The 16,850-nt window shown below is 43.8% G+C and overlaps 1 protein-coding gene across 2 annotated transcripts; it reads right to left on the bottom strand.

Annotated features, from left to right (window-relative positions):
• Positions 1 to 7,914: 7,914 nt before the first annotated feature.
• On the bottom strand, positions 7,915 to 16,278 carry MCRIP1 (MAPK regulated corepressor interacting protein 1). 2 transcript variants are annotated; one of them, XM_075845400.1, is made up of 5 exons: positions 16,169 to 16,278; positions 14,354 to 14,425; positions 13,888 to 14,006; positions 12,580 to 12,681; positions 7,915 to 8,630 (listed from the first exon to the last, which is right to left on the bottom strand). In XM_075845400.1, exons 2-5 carry the CDS (start codon positions 14,359 to 14,361, stop codon positions 8,566 to 8,568), a joined length of 294 nt encoding a protein of 97 aa, XP_075701515.1. In that variant the 5' UTR covers positions 14,362 to 14,425; positions 16,169 to 16,278; the 3' UTR covers positions 7,915 to 8,565. The 2 variants fall into 2 exon arrangements, with proteins under 2 accessions (XP_075701515.1, XP_075701516.1); XM_075845401.1 differs by lacking the exon at positions 16,169 to 16,278 and adding an exon at positions 15,982 to 16,133.
• Between the last annotated feature and the right edge of the window lie 572 nt (positions 16,279 to 16,850).

Below are 16,850 nucleotides of genomic sequence, written 5' to 3'. Positions count from 1 at the left end.
TATAGGGGGTGGTATTGGAGGGATTTCTTATACTTGTAAATTAACATAGAATAACATAGAATAATGGCACATGAGAAAGGAGAAATGGGTTCAACGTGATCAGTCTTTGTACCATCTCATCTAAATCCCCAAAAATCCTGGGTGTGGGCCAAGCCTGAAAAATATTGCGTACTGTTTGGAAAAAGTTTCTCTAAAGTAAACTGAACCCTGTACCATTTGTTCGAAGTTTTAAGATGATTCCTGATATTTGGACCTAATAGGAGACTTGAGAGTTAGTATGAAGATTTAATCCTGCCGTTTCTCCGCAAAAGGGGCGCCTAGAACCTACTACTAAAGTATTTGTGACCAAATCCCACTGAAGGAGATATATTTGCCAAGAGTATATACCAGTCATGCCCAGTCAAAGCTCCTCAAAAGATTTATTGACATGGTGGGTGATATGATAAAAGGTCAATGTGCACAATAATGTTAGTGCTTCCATGGTGGAAAAGTAAGGAAAGTTTGGGGCTGCCATGAGCCTTGTAATCTATGACTCACCTGCTAGTAGATGGTGTTAAAAGGTTTGCTCTTCTAATCCTGGATTACCAAATATTGGCAATAGCAGTGAGGGAGCTGGAGATGTGAAGGTGTCAGTGAAGAAACGTTTACAGACCAGAAGAGACATCCCCACGATTGAGTAAAGGATGTGGCCAGTCAGAAAGCCACATGATGGCCAAAATATAACATTGCTCTACAAAGACCCATAATATGCAAGCAGTGTTCCTGCACCAATCCTGAGGTGCAAAGTAATGTAATTCAAGATCTGGGTCACATACAGCAACATAATTGTGGGTGATCAACAATACCAGTCACAGCTCAGTGCCAAGAATTTTTGGAAAAACAGCAGAACTTGTTTTTCGAATATCAGACAATCTATATAAAATGAACAATAAAGACCAACACCCGAGACCCTTTCACTTTCTAGTCTCCTTACTTCTCATTCACAATTATTTTGTAGCCCTTCCTATCTACTCCTCTATTTAGGGGTGTAGCTTTAGGGGGTGCAGAGGTAGCAGTCGTACCTGGACCCCCTAGGGGTTTAGAGGGACCAAAGGCCACTCTGCAACATAAGAAGACTTGTATTGTAAATGGCACATGGTAGGCAGGCATCCTGGTACAGCTTTCACATGCATCAATACAGACAGAAAACAAAAGGCACCAATAACTCACCAGTGGATAAGCGACACGAGAATACGGACGATAGTAGAAGATGGAGGCAATGTATAAATGGAGTGGACGGCAGGTGAATAGCATGTCATGAGTTAACAGATGAATAGACAGGTCCCACAGTACAAACAGATAGAAAAAAACAAAGTCGCCAACTAGAAAGAGCATAACCAGCACATGAGTGATCCAGCCCTGAAGTATATATAGGCCCAAGCAAATTACTCCACCCCAATTAACCAGGCAAAGCTAAACGATGACCAAATTCAGGCTCAGACCAAAGGCCTTGATTAGCAGTCCTGCTTCTAATCATCACCGTAGACGGGTGATTTAACATACAGGTGATTCTGGTAGCATGATCACTCTTCTAGAAGACAAGACGGGCACCTCCTTCTTCTATCCCATCGTGTACATTTGGTTATCATCCTGGGGAGGCATTCAGAGTGTATTCAGATGTTGCCATTGAGGTTCGGTTAAAACTGCATCGAAAAACCGCATGTGCTCTTACCGCAATTTTTTTATGCAGTTTTAACTGTACCTCAACTACAAAAAAAAACACAAAAAAGCAACAAAAATCATATTATCTCCACTCGCACACACAGTGGCCTACAGATTTTGTCATCTGTGGTGGATTAGACGGGGATATGTAAGTGCACTCTTTCTGGCCGGTACCATTCATTTTCCAAATTATTGACTTGTTTATTGGAAAAATTGCCCAGGTCCTATGCAGGTGGTGAGTGCAGGTCCTATGAAGGTGGTGAGTGCAGGTCCTATGTAGGTGGTGAGTGCAGGTCCTATGAAGGTGGTGAGTGCAGGTCCTATGAAGGTGGTGAGTGCAGGTCCTATGAAGGTGGTGAGTGCAGGTACTATGTAGGTGGTGAGTGCAGGTCCTATGCAGGTGGTGAGTGCAGGTCCTATGAAGGTGGTGAGTGCAGGTCCTATGTAGGTGGTGAGTGCAGGTCCTATGAAGGTGGTGAGTGCAAGTCCTATGAAGGTGGTGAGTGCAGGTCCTATGAAGGTGGTGAGTGCAGGTCCTATGTAGGTGGTGAGTGCAGGTCCTATGTAGGTGGTGAGTGCAGGTCCTATGAAGGTGGTGAGTGCAGGTCCTATGTAGGTGGTGAGTGCAGGTTCTTTTTTTGAGTAATCTGCTTGGGCCCCTGATGCCACTATAACTTTTAATTCCACTGAATGTAATGGCGGATGTCTGGGATTTGCGGACCCTTGAGAAGAAATAGTAAACTGTAGAGTGTTTACAGCGCTCCTTCCACGATTACAGGTGTCACATGAGACTCATTCCTTGAAATGATTGTCCTTTTTACTAATGACTAACTTCCTGTTTACTAATGACTAGAACATTGATCTAAACAAGAACAACTTTAAAAGGACAAATCCTCGATTCTGTTTTTCTCAGTCCATTCCTAAGTCAGGACTGGAAGCTCAGGGCAGAAGTGGGGGCAGCACTTGATGGGATAGATTCTAGTTACAGCTGCAAATCCTGATTAAACTACATTAGACGGCCATAAAGAAATCATCATGGCCCTTCTCCCATCTCCTGATTGTGTTTGTGGTAAATAAATGTAAAGTAATCAGCCCCTGGAGGCACATTGAGTTATGGTCATTAGACACAAGAGCTGCCCGCTCTCACCAGCGGGGCACACACACTGTGCCGTATAATAATACACGGTACATGACACATAATACCAGCCGTAGCCAAATAAGACAGGAAGAGGAGAACTAAACATTGATTTCTTTCTTAGAAGCCGCATTTCCAAGTATGTCCAATATTGTGCTCCGTCTATAGCAATGGCCTCTGCCCCTTCATTCTGCTCAAATGCAGGTTCTTCAATTTTATCCAAATTATGAATCTGTTTTTATCGCAATAGCAGATTCACCCTTAATAGTGAATTTCACTTCTTAAGTAGAAATGTGGCAAGTTGCCATTTTTCGGGAATAGTACAAGAAAAAAGTGTTTTATATCCTACCACAAAATGTCACATTCTTACAAGGGTTGTCTGGTTTGGAAAACCCATTGCAAATACTCTGTTAGATATTCTTCATTAATAGAGTGTGCCCCCCCCCCCCCATTTGGACCACCATCATTAGCCAGACCGGAGAACGGCTACAAATAGTGTCTCTGCATCTGGAGGTCTCAGCATGTCTGTACATTACACGGAAAGTCTATTGATTCAGGTAGGCATTATGTCATGCTTAATTTCCCCCGTGGTGACGCGGAACAATAGATGCCAGGTTCACCCACAGATTACAGGAGGTATCAACTTATTTTCAGGGGGTGTATCAAGACTAAGTACTTTTCATGGCCCTATGAGGATAAATTGAATTTTCTAGTGCCAACTATGCATTAACAAGGTGCAGTGTCTAAAGGGTAGGCAATTCTCCACTGCAAGGGGAAATGGACTTGGTTGTAAGCTATTTTAAGGCTAGGTAATTCTCCACTGCAAGGGGAAATGGACTTGGTTGTAAGCTATTTTAAGGCTAGGTAATTCTCCACTGCAAGGAGAAATGGACTTGGTTGTATGCTATTTTTTGCCTAGAAATGGTCATCTATAGTATGTTAGTGTTTCTCAACTCTAGTCCTAAAGTACCCCCCAACAGTTCTTGATATGAAGATATCCCATAGAGAGAACGTCTGTGGCAATGCCTAATACTCTGACCATAATTAAATCACCTGTGCAACACTAAGGACCCTCTTACACGGGCCAATTATCGGGCAAACGAGCCACGATCTGAGGTAGTAACGATGGTTCGTCCCTAAACGTAACTCCTTGTGAAAAGAGCAAACGAGCGCCAATCAATGAGATATCTCGTTAATCAGCGCTCGTTTACACGGCCCACGTCAGGCCACGTAAGAGGCCCCCAAGGAAATCCTGCCAACATTACCTGTTAGGGGTATTTGAGGACTGGAGTTGAAATACTCTGATAAAGGACACTTGTCATAGGACAGAGGAACGCCCATCTCTCAGGGGCAGACACAGAAAGCTAAGGGCCCCGTGCAAGAACAGTATATGGGCCCCTTGCTCTCCAATTTCTGATCATAGATCACCACCTTATGCCTTTCTAAAAATCCATCAGTAATTGTTAGCCATAAAATTCATTAACTCAGGCATATACATGCAATCTTATAGAAAGAGGAAAGCTGCTATAAGTTGACAGTGGGCCCCCTTACATAATGGGTCCCTGTGAAGCTGCACAGGTTGCACCAATAGTATGTCCGCCCCTGCCGTCTCCAATCACTGGCCTATGTGTAAAGCTGTCAGCGATCACCTGACGAATGAGCAAACACTCATTTTATCACATTTTTGTGCAGCCTATAAAATCATTGTGGTTGGCAGCACATCTTCCAGTGTAAACGGGATGTGCTGCCGACAATATGTAAGCTGTATAGGGACTGAAAGATCTGAATGAATGATGTTATTGATTGTTCGTCCCCATACAGTTTGCATTGGCCTGTATAAAGGGCCTTTAGGTTATGTTCACACAGTGTTTTGTGACGCGGAAACCGCGCAGCAAAACTCGTCAAAAACGGCCCGAAAATGCCTCCCATTGATTTCAAGAAGGGACATGCCCTATCTTCGGGCGTTTACGCCTCTGACCTCCCATTGACATCAATGGGAGGCAGAGAAAGTGCATTTCGCTGCGTTTTTGAGACAGAAATTCCGCTTGCAAAAAAACTCAGTGTGAACATAGCCTTAAAGAGGATCTGTCACTAGTTTATTAATGCCCTATCTCTTAACTAATCTGTCACACTGATAACTACAGTGTAAATAGTGTCACAAAACGTTTATTATTTTAGGTATCACCTTTCTTCTAAATATGCTGTGGCTATACTAGCCAAATGGGAGGTAACTCTTCGTTTTCTCTGTAGCGGTGTAATGTTTTCTGCATGACACTGTCCAATCAGCTTCACACAGTTCTCCTCTTCCCTTACCAGCCCAGCGTGAGCTCCGCTTCAATCGCAAGATCGCGCTGTGATGTCACTTCGGGCCGCAGGTCCTTCAACACAGCGACTCAGCGCTCCTCCAGGAAGACGGTCACAGTTGCTGCTGTGGATGAGAGTCGGCACGGCTGGAGGTGATGCAGGGACCGTCTTCCTGTAGGAGCGCTGAGTCGCTGTGTTGAAGGACCTGCGGCTTGAAGTGACAGCACAGTGTGACCTTGCAATTGAAGCTTGAGATCATGCTGGGCTGGGAAGGGGAGAACTGTATGAAGCTGATTGGACAGCATCATAGAGACAAAATATAACACCGCCTACAGAAAAAAGTGTCACCTCCCATTTGGCAAATATAGCCACATTTAGAAAAAAACTCATAACTTTGAAAATAATAAAGATTTTGAAACACAATTTACACTGCAGTTACCAGCATCCTAGCGCCTATTAGGAGATAGGGAATTAATAAACTAGTGACAGATACTCATTAAGCACCGATCAACCTTTTATATTGACGTTTCATTTTCCGATTACATTTTATGGATCTTTTTGAAAAATTGTATTGAGTACGCATATGTAAGACCTTATTATTTAGACTACAAAAAACAGTATTGTTGATATATAGGGTGATGTCTCGGAAGAAGCAGCAAATGGGAAAAACGGGATTGGCGCTTTCAAATTAATAAGGACTTCATGTGATTTTAAATTGTTTTACTTTTTGGTTTGTGAGTATTATTAAACCTGGATTTCACCCAGTATCGATCACATAGCTTAGGTGCGATCGATATTAGGTGGATCGTGTGTGTCAGAGACACACAGTACTTGCTATCCAGCCGAGCCATCAGTTCAGGTAAACTGACGGAATCAGCTGCGTACGATACAGCTTCTACTCTGCATACAGGATACATGCAAGCTGTAGCGTAAAAAGTAAAAAACATTTTTAATAACAATCAATTTAAAAAAAGTGCTTAAAATAAAAAAATGTAGCCTTTAAAGGGCAAGGAGTTAAAAAATGTAGCCTCTTGTTTATAGTTATGTTTGTAAAGGAGCAAAAACAAGTAGGCCTCCCTTATGTTTTCTTACACTTGGCAGTAATAGTGCTACTTTAGTGACATCTAGTGGACACTTTAATAACACATGCATGGGGGGTTTATTGAAGGCAGCATTGCAGTGTATTGTACCAGCGATCTAATGATCGCTTGTTCAAGTCCCCTAGTGGGACTAAAAAAACAATGTAAGTAATGTAAATAAATAACGATTTAGGAACATACAAAAAGAATATTTAAAATTTAAAACAATCCCCCTTTTCCCTGGAAGTAATGTAAACAATAAAAAATGTATATAATTGGTATCGCCGCATCCATCACTCTCTGAATTATTCTAATATAATGTTATTTATCCCAGACGATGAACGGCGTAGAAAAAAAAAAGCCAGAATTGCTTTTTTTTTGGTCACCTTGACTCCCCCAAAAAACGGAATGAAAAGTGTTCAGAAAGTCGCCTGTACCCCCAAAATGGTATTACTAAAACGACAGCTCGCCCCGCAGAAAACAAGCCCTTACACAGCTCCATCGACGCAAAAGTAATAAAAGTTATGGGTCTCAGATTATGGTGCTGTTTTTTTCCATTAACGCAAAATTTTGGACCTAAAAAAAACTAATGATAAAAGGGTGACATTGACGTTAAGGACTTTGTTCCTTTTTTTTGAGGTTCTATTGCTTTTGACTACAAGGATAGCCTAGTCTAAAGCGCTTTCTTGCCATCAAAAATACCCAAATCCCAACAAAAAACATATCGGTCACAGCTGCCATGGCTTCATAATAAACCATGCTAGTGTGAACAGAGCCATATGCTACACTCAGACATAGTGAAAATGTTTTCCTATAGAAAGGGTGAAATCCGTGGCAAAAATACGGACCAAATTTGCAACATACAGCGCATGCGGAGTCTACCCTTACAAAACTGGTGCAGATTATTTTTTTTCCACTGCATATGATTGGTGCTTTGTAAAACCTCATTCCCGTGCATCGTAATGTAATCTGCCCCTTGAGAAAGAGACGTGAGAAAGACGGTCCAGAATAAAATGCTAAAACAACATCTATCACTTTGTTTCTTTAATGAGAAGAGATAACTGGTTCTCTCTGCTCTGGTCTTATGAAATTGATGGTTATGTGATGGTAAGAAATGCTGGATTATAAAGATTTCTGCATTAAGGGGTACAGGATTCATGGAATTTTACCTTATTTAGATCCCCACTGAAATCAATGGAGCTTTAAACCCACTGTATGGCTTAAAGGGGGTGTCCATGTACAGACAACTGATGACCTATCCCCAGGATAGGTCATTAGTATATGATCGGTGCGAGTCCGACACCCAGACCCCGCACCGATCAGCTGCCTCCGGATGATATGCAGAGTATGCAGTATTCGTAGCCGGAAGCAGATGGCTCCATACTTTGCATAGCGCCCGTGATCGGGTTTTGGACCCCCACCGATCATATACTGATGACCTATCCCTTGGACAGGTCATCTGCTGTCCGTGCATGGACAACCCCTTTAAACTAGCGTCGGTGATTAGTCATTAATTCACATGCGGCATATTTGTTGCAGACATTTAACTGAAATTTCATCTGAATGAAGCTGGCAGAAATCCATGCAGACGATGCAGAAATTTACATTTCTGGAACAGCTTTTCAGTGGCAGAAATTTCTGCAATAAATCTGCCAGGTGTAAATACAACCTTATAAGTCAGAAAAAAAAAAGGGGTTGACTAAAGCAGACAATCCGTTTATTTAGGAGTATAAACTAAGGCCAGTTATTATCCTTCACAAAGTATGATGTGCATTTCATTACGGATTATCAGGTTTCACTTGGACAGGTAGAACACAAAAAACTGACCATACAATTAAAAAAAGAACACAACGGGGGAGGACTGATGAACAATGACCATCAAGTCAATACACTTGTATCACTGCACCCATTATGGGTATGTGGTGTGACTGGTACGTCACTGGCAGCTACATTTCATTTACAGTGCATGATATTGCAGACAAACACCGAACACTGTTATAAGCCATTTAATAACCTGACGATGTTGCAGATCTCGGTGCAGGGGTGAACAGTAACCCGGGTATAGCACAATGCAAGACTGCATTAATACATACCACCCGCAAAATCAGTTCCTCAATTAAAAGGGTTTGCAACGATCCACCAGAATGTGGGCATCAGATGCTTGGGGTGGGTAAAAGGGAGAACACACACGGGAATAGGAAAGGGCTTGGAGGTTTAAGGGGGGGCTAGAGAAGGACAACTCTGCCAAGTCCACACAGCACAGTCCCAAAGTTGTCCTGTTATGTCATCAATGGAAGAGAATGAAAGTTGAGTCCAAAGTATGTCAGCGGAAGGAACAATCAGCAATTACGACTTTTTCGGATCTTGTGTGCTTCTTCTCTTCAAGTCATTGAGATCAACTGGCTTAAAAGCTGAGGAAACAGAGGGCAAAACACGGTTAGAAAATCAGTATTCATTAAAGGGTAACTAACTGTTCAATAAACTTCTGACATGTCATAGAGAGGACTGAGACCCCCATCAATCGCTAAAACGAAGCGGCAGAAACGCTCGTGTGAGCGCTCAGCCGCTTCGTTTTAGAGATTGGTGGGGGTCTCAGTGCTTGGACCCCCACCAACCAGAACTTCTGACATACCACTATGACATGTCAGAAGTTTGTTGAACGTTTAGTTCCCCTTTAAGTTTGCAAAGATGACAAAAGTTTATACAAGACTGGGTTATAGGTCCTAGGAGCAAAGCATCTCTGTGTGACTGTCAGGGAAGAAAAGATGAAGTAATAGAAGTCGGACCCCACCAAGAGTACAACAGGTAATCCTCTTAGAGGTGAGAAAGTACCAAAGACTAACAGCAAAAAAACCTACTGAAGACTCTACAAACTGCAAAAACCTCTGTTCATGTGTCCAAAAGGAGACCATGGTGTCCAAAAAAAAAACATTACGGGCCGGATCAAGTTTTCCAGAGATCACCTGGATGTTCCACAATGCCGCTGGAAAAATGTTCTATGGACAGATGAGACCGAAGTGGAACTTTTTAGCACAATGCACAAAGTTATGTTTGGAGGAAAAGGAACACTGCACACCAACACTAAAATCTCATCCCAACTATGAAGCATGGTGGAGGGAGCATTATGGTTTGGGGCGGCTTTGCTTCTTCAGGACCTGTATGCCTTGCGATCATTGAGGGAACAATGAATTAAAAAGGTGGATCAATATATTTTCTAGGAGAATATAAGGGCAGCAGTCCATGATGTCAAGCTGAAGAGAAGACAATGACCAAAAGCACACAAGTAAATCAACTAAAGAATGGTTGGAAAAGAAGATGTATGTTTTGGAATGGCCAAATGAGAGTCGCGACCGTAACCCTATCGAGATGCAGTGGCGGGCTGTGCACACATCGCATACCAGGAATATTGATGAACTGAAACATTTGTAGAGAGGAATGGTCAAAATTCCTCCTCAACGATGTGCTAATCTTATTTCCAGCTACAGGAAACTTTCGGTGGAAGTAATCACTTACACCGAAAGAGGATCTACCGGTTATTACATTTAAGGGTTCACTTACTTTTTCTCCCTGCACTGTGGATGTTTACTCCATGTGCTCAATAAAAGACAATAAGAGTACATCTGTGTGTTATTAGTTTAGTTATACATACAATAGGTAAGCATTTCCTGAATGAGATGTCCAGACGTGCTTTACTACAGCTCAACTGCTGCCTCCCTGCAAGCCCTGGGACAGTTTCCACTGTCTCCATTGTTGCCTATGGGGAGCAGTTTAATAACTGTTCAGAGGTGTGTTCTAGATTTGGAGCGCTTCATTGTATGAAAATAAAAATAACAGTAGATCATAGTTGTTTATTGAGACAGTGGATGCCGTATAATGTGTCAACGCAAATTCACGCAGAACAATCTAGTGAGCTACTTTTCCAGTTAGTGTGAGGCCCCATGCACACGAACGTGCTTTTGCGGCCGCAATTCCCCCGAAAATCCACGGGAGAATTGCGGCCCCATTCATTCCTATGGGGCCATGCACATGACCGTGGTTTCCACTGTCCGTGCATTGCCAAGGAGCCCGGACCGCAGAAAGAACGGACATGTCTTATTACGGCCGTGTTTTGCGGTCCAGACTCATCGGAAATAATAGACGCGGCCATGTGCACAGCCCGCAATTTGTGGGCGGCTCGCGGCTGTCACTCCGTGGCCGGCCGACCCGGAAATCGTGGCCGTGCACATGGCTACAGTCGTGTGCATGAGGCCTTAATCTTGAAGAAATTAGGAGTTACCGCCCTTCTGGTTCAACCTCTGTACATTTACAATGGCTCTCACAGACCATGTCTTACATGGCCTCATGTAATGCCACATATCCTCAGTAGAGGACACTGTAGGGAAACTGTCCACTCCATGGCAACTTCCTCCAGCAAAATCAGCTCCTTAAGGTCCGACTGGCCCACCAGAGGGCAGAAGGATTCACCGATGGGCCCAAGCTCTAACAGGGTAATGGGCCCCAGTCACGACAGGACCTATGAGGTTCAGCATAGTTTACAATGCAATTAAAGGGGACAAACACCTGTTCTGTATAGCTGGATAGGGACCCTCAGTCTTACGTCCTGCTGAGCTCAAGTTAATCCAATCTGACCCTGCAGGAGCCGGACCTGCGGCAATCCGCTGATCACGGTGCAGTCTTATATTAAATGGGTTTGTCTGTTATGAGAAAATCCCTTTAAATAAGCAGCTAGGGATAGTCTAGGTTCAATAAAATTGCTTACTACTTCTGAGTTAAATCCATACGGGTACTTGGTTGGATAGGCAGATACCGGGTACACACAGATGTGGTAGTTGTAGAGCCTGTGATTTTATCCAAAGTGGGAAAAAATTCAAAAGTGTTACCACCAAGGTTGAGTATGACATCCGAGATTTTGTGAACTGCAAAACGGCTGGGGTAGTCTATTTAATTACATGTCCGTGCCCACTGAACTATGTGGGCAAAACGATACGGCAGTTTCGGCGCCGGATTAGGGAACATGTTGGAGATGTTACAAATTCAAGAGACACTTCCATATCAAAACATGTACATGGAAAACATCAAGGCCGGGCAGACTGTTTGAAATTTCAGGCAATTGAATTGGTACGTCCTCCTAAACGGGGAGGGGATTGGGATAACCTCATTTTGCGCAAAGAGGCCCAATGGATCTACAGACTGGCTTGCGTACATCCTGAAGGTTTAAACGAGCAAACAAATTATACCTGTTTTATTTAAAGTACAACTTAGACCAAGTTACAGGGTTTTGTCGGTCCCCTGGGTGGGGGTATGGCAATTTAATCCTAATCCAAGCACAGTTACTTGCAGTATACCATTTAAAAGTAACAGGCTTGGCAATTTAGTCCAGGAGTGGTTCAAATGTCCTAAGTGTGGTTGACATTAACATCGTCTTTCCATTCATACAGTATATATTTCCAGGGTAGGTGCTCCTATCGTGGTAGTCCAATTGCGGTCCTGAGCTGATCCGCAATATGTATCCAACCCAACATTGTTATACTCTATCCTTGAATAGTAGGAGGCTCAGTGCGGCAAGCAGATACTTGTACAGCCTCTCATTCAGTCTGCACGCTCTGTGGTGTTTACACTGTGGCTTCCGGGTATGTCAGCTGACGGCCGGGAGTCACATGGTTGAGCGTCACGGATGTGGTGGGCTGGTGTGATTGGCTGGTTCGAAGTATGCCGCCGAGGCCAGGGGGAGGAGTATCCAGTTCATAGTGACTCTGAATCCCGTAGTGAAGCATGCCGCTGACATCTATGCGTGCATGCTTCCGGGTTGTGCAGTAGAATATCTGCTGCTGAAGAAAATATCACTGGCATCCTGGCCAGACTGACCAAGCTACAGACCCCTGATGATAAGTATAGAAACGCGTAGGTTCGGGTGAAGTGAGGGAATTTTGCGTAGGGGGCAGTGGCATTGTTGTGCATCTGTACATTGGGAGATTCAGGTGCGGTTAACGCAGGCTCCTGTGTGTACGAGGGTCTAAACCACTGCTACACCAATGTTTAAACGCCGATTCCATATTTGATATCTCTGTTATATACCCAGTCATAAAGGGTTCGCAAACGAATTAGGACTTGGAGTATTTGTTTAATATGTTTTTAAATACACGGTTGGGCTCTTCACAGTGGTGATTGTACCCCTGTTTTTAGAGAGTTATGAAATAAAAGTTATACATTTTACTCATTATCACTTCAGTGAATTTCCAATTGTACGGATACGTTGACACATAGAAGTGACACATCAGTAAACTGCCGCAGAGTCCTTCTGATACTAGATTACATGAACCTTACTACATGTTTTCTTCATTTTATACTGACAATACTCACATTTCAGGTTGTTGCTCGGCTGTTTCTCCACATATTCTTCCACAAGTCCACGGTCCACACCAGATACCTGATTCCTTAAGTCCCGCTCCACACACTGCCACGCTAGGAATAAAAAGCATGCCGAAGACAATGTTTAGAGACCAAAAACTGCAAAACAAAGCCCGTAAACGAGCACTAAACCTGGAAATTAATGAGGAAAAAAATAATAAAAAGAAAAACTGCCTACAGGGGCTCCTGCAAACTCTAGAAATAGTAGATATACCCTGTGTTGTGCCGTGTGCAGGGCCTGTGGTGTCAGAGCACGACCCAGTAACACCAGAGAAAACCCTCTGCCTCAGGCCATGCATTTAGCATAACACAGGATATCAGTTGTGCCTATTGTGTTGCTTTAAAGGTCTATTTCTATCTTGGCTATTTATGGCATATCCACAGGGTTATGCCATAAATTTCCGATAGATGTACCTATCTCTAGAACGGGGCCCCCTGACCTACCTTGTCTCGCTACCGCTGCTCTGTCTGACGAGGTGGTCGGGAGTTCGGAAATAGCCGGATTGAAACTGTTTCTGTAACTCCCATAGAAGTGAATGGAGGTAATGGAAACAGCATAGAACGTTGATCTACACCATTTCCATAACTCCCATTCACTTCTATGGGAGTTACGGAAACAGTAAGAGCTCGGCTATTTCCGAAGTCCCAACCACATCGTCGGACAGTGGCCGGAGAGCAGCAGGAGCGAGACAAGGTAGATTGGGGGACAGGGGGCCCCGTTCTAGAGATAGATGCAGGTCCCGGACTTTTATGGCATATCCTGTGAATATCCCATAAATGCCCAAGATGGGAAACCCACTTAAACTCTGGCAGGTAGAAGAAGGGGAGATAAAATACTTAGTTCCATAAAAAATTGGTAAATAGAAGAATATTGACAGATACAGCCAATTGTGGTGACATGTGTTGCTTTTTTTTTGCTAAATACCGCCTACTGCGCTATTCAATTTTTTTTATTTTAGGTATACTACTGTATACCGGCCAGACAGAGGCCAAAATGATACTCTTTTGGCCTCCAACGGGCTAATGTCACCCTATGGAAATGTTTATTCTGTACGTTGAGAGCCTTCCTGGAGTACACGCTGAATGTAGATCAGGGCCTAACAGGAGCAATGTATTGACCATGCTGAAATCCAACTTTCGCAATCCTCGTCTCCCGATGGCAGAAGGTGGGGAATAGTCAGGCTGCGACCAAACACTTAAGAAAATCGCCAGGATCGCCGGACACACCAGAGAACTTTCCAGTGGAATGACTTTTCTTACCTTCGTAAATAAAGCGCACGTTCTCCTCATGAGCCGGGGTAAATATCTCGCTGCTGCTGGGAGAGCGCGTGCTGCTGGTGGTCCGCTTCGGGTTATACACTACACGAGACACTGGGGAGCTAATAAAAGAGAAGCATTCGTCAACAGGACCTAACTGCTATATAGTCACTGAGATTAACATGTAGGTGGATTTTATTGCATAAGGAAATAAAGGTAGGTTATTTTCCAAGAACACGGCCGCTCTTGTCCATGGGCTGTGTCTGGTATTGTAGTATGCAAGTGAATGGGGCTGGGTTGCAATACCAGATATCGCCTATGGACAAGTGTGGTGCTGTTTCTGCAAAAATAGCATACCTTTTTTTCCTTATGCCATAAAATCCCTGTGAAGGAGAATTCCACATACATGTTCATCTCAGTGACTATATAGCATTTTTATTTTTTTGTATTATCGTGAACACGTGCTCACCTGGTCATTGCTGAGCAGTCAGGGTTTTTGCTGGAAAGCGATGTGCACTTTATGGTCAGAAGGCTTGAGATTCTGAGGAGAAGAAGAAAAGAGCAGTCAGATCCACATGGCACGGACATGTACATGGCACAGCGGTCAGGCCAGCATACCCACCACTATGGGAGAATTAACATTACTATGCTGTATAAGGGTCAGTCCACACAGATCCTCTTGAAGATTATTTCCAGGACCAGGATCCGCTGTGTACTGTATGTGACTGTCGTCTGTTCTAGGCTTGTGACCATTATAAGACCAGGCATGGCTGAGACAGCGCCAGTGATTGGCTTGGTCACCTGTGTGTACAACACGTCACCACGCAGATGTATACAAGGCGCAGAAAGGAACCACGGCGCAGGGAGAACTCATCATTTAAAGGTAAGTGCATTACTGTTAGTTCTTTTTAGGGATTTGCAGCCTCGTCATTATATTAAAATCCGAAAACCCCTTTTTAATTGGATTGCTCAGTCGTATGTATATAATGTTATTATTGCCTAATAAAAAAAAGTTCTGTCATTTTGTAATATACTCAGTCTGTCAATTCCTCGCCATTTTAAAAGATCTCTGCTTGCTTTGTAAGAGTCATTGTTTAGATTCAGAGGCTAAAAACCCACTCTGACCTAGGCCTGCACACAGCTGGCTGCTGTTTGTTACGATATATATCATATTATTCTCGGTTTAAACTGCATCTGCGTCCTTAGGACGCAGTTACAGTTAAATCCAATGGTGGAGCAGGTAGCCGTCAGCTGCCTGCTCCACCATTTACTACGTAATGCTAGCTGTGAGTGGCTTGGCGCAGAAAGGCGCGATGCAGTGACATCATCATGCCTGTCTGTGCCGAGCTACACAGAGCATAGACTAGAGGAGGCCTAAAGAGGGATCTCCTCCAATCGTCATGGAAACAGGGTTAGGTGAGTATTTTATTATTTTCATTAGCCACTATAGGGGCATTATACTGGATATGGGGGCATTATACTGTGTGGTCTGAACTGGGTGTGTATCTGCATGAAATGGCCAGTGGCGTGGCTTAACGGGAGAAAAAATTGCCACGCCGCACTTCATGTGCCACTTCGGTGACATTGCTTACAATATGTCAAAGTTGGGAGGTATGTAGCGGACTACGCTATTCCATATGGACCTGTCCATTAAAAAAAAAATGTATACCACTCGGTGTACATTTTTATTATTTTCCTTACATTGGAAGCCTGCAGGCGACGTATGCCACACATTAAAGGCATACAACGGAGGTATACTCAGAGTGAAATGGGCCTCTATATGTGAACAAGAATGCTTGCGTTCACTGACTGCAAGCAGTGAGCTTGAAAATGGCAAAGATTGTGCCTGACAGAGTAGATTTCCAGAACTTATTATTTTAGTACTGCAGACAGTAGGAATATTATATTTTATAACGACCATGAAATTAACTGGTTCATTAACAAAAATATGACGTCTCCGGGCACCATGACGGGCAGCTGTCTGAAGAGCGGGCACGGGGTATGAATGGGATCAGATGGGCCACGGACGGACATAGCGGCCATGAACTCAAGAGCCGCTTATAGCAGCGGGACCGAACAGTCTCAGATATGTCGAACCTGCTGAGACTTGTAGTTGCAACACACCGGACCCGGCTAAACGCACATAGCGGAGCTACAGCCGCTACCCCCGGGGTTTTCACGCTATACCGACCAGCTCAAGAAAACCCCCGTAGCACGATGAAACCCCACTTTCCGGTTTATAACCACTACTTCCGGCTTATAACCGCTACTTCCGGCGTCTTACCACCACTGTTATTGTTGTTGTTTCTCCGGTTCCCAGCTGGCAGGCCCGGAGCGGAAGTGACGTCACGGCATGCGCGCCCCTGAACGGAAGTGCCAAGAGGTGGAGCGCGCTTCCCCGAGAGGAGGAGTGACGTCTGTTGGTACGTGCGCCTGCGCGATAGACTCCAGTTATGCTGATTCTATGATAGGTGCCAGTGCTTCTCACAAGGCCATGTCTGGTTCATGGCAGTGCCCATTTGTTTATGACTCTACCCTTTGGAAATTATATCCATAGTGCAACATATTAGAATATATATTTACGTCTTTCCCTCAGAACCTGTTCTATGCGAGCTGTGCACATGTTTTACCACTTTCCGTAAATGGAGTCGCTCTCTTTCGCTAACCGATAGGCATTTAGGCCTTGTTCACACAGTGCAGATTTTTCATTAATGACCATTCGTTTTTTTTAATCGTTGCATTTCAAAAGCCTTAACCATTTTATTTTTTCGTGGACTTCTTTTTTGCAGGATGAGTTGTATTTTTTTTAATGCCGCTATAATCGGGTTCGTATCCAACTGAGGACCCGTGGGTGATTATATCCAAAAGACCACTTACTTTCACTTGCGTTGCTATAACGACCTCTGGTCTCCGTGCTGCTGACCACCAGTGATGACGCTGCAGGCAATGTGACCGTCACCAGGGCT

The sequence above is a fragment of the Rhinoderma darwinii genome, chromosome 13 (genome assembly GCF_050947455.1).
Source record: "Rhinoderma darwinii isolate aRhiDar2 chromosome 13, aRhiDar2.hap1, whole genome shotgun sequence".
In the NCBI taxonomy this organism is placed as follows: Eukaryota; Metazoa; Chordata; class Amphibia; order Anura; family Rhinodermatidae; genus Rhinoderma; species Rhinoderma darwinii.
Note: the sequence above shows the minus strand (reverse complement) of the source record. Positions and strands in the feature narration are given on the sequence as shown.

Coding starts and splice junctions, on each gene's coding strand:
- MCRIP1 (XM_075845400.1), bottom strand. Junction 12,682..13,887: donor CGTGCGCTTTATTTACGAAG/GTAAGAAAAGTC, acceptor TTTTATTCCTAG/CGTGGCAGTGTGTGGAGCGG. Junction 8,631..12,579: donor GCCGAGCAACAACCTGAAAT/GTGAGTATTGTC, acceptor CTGTTTCCTCAG/CTTTTAAGCCAGTTGATCTC.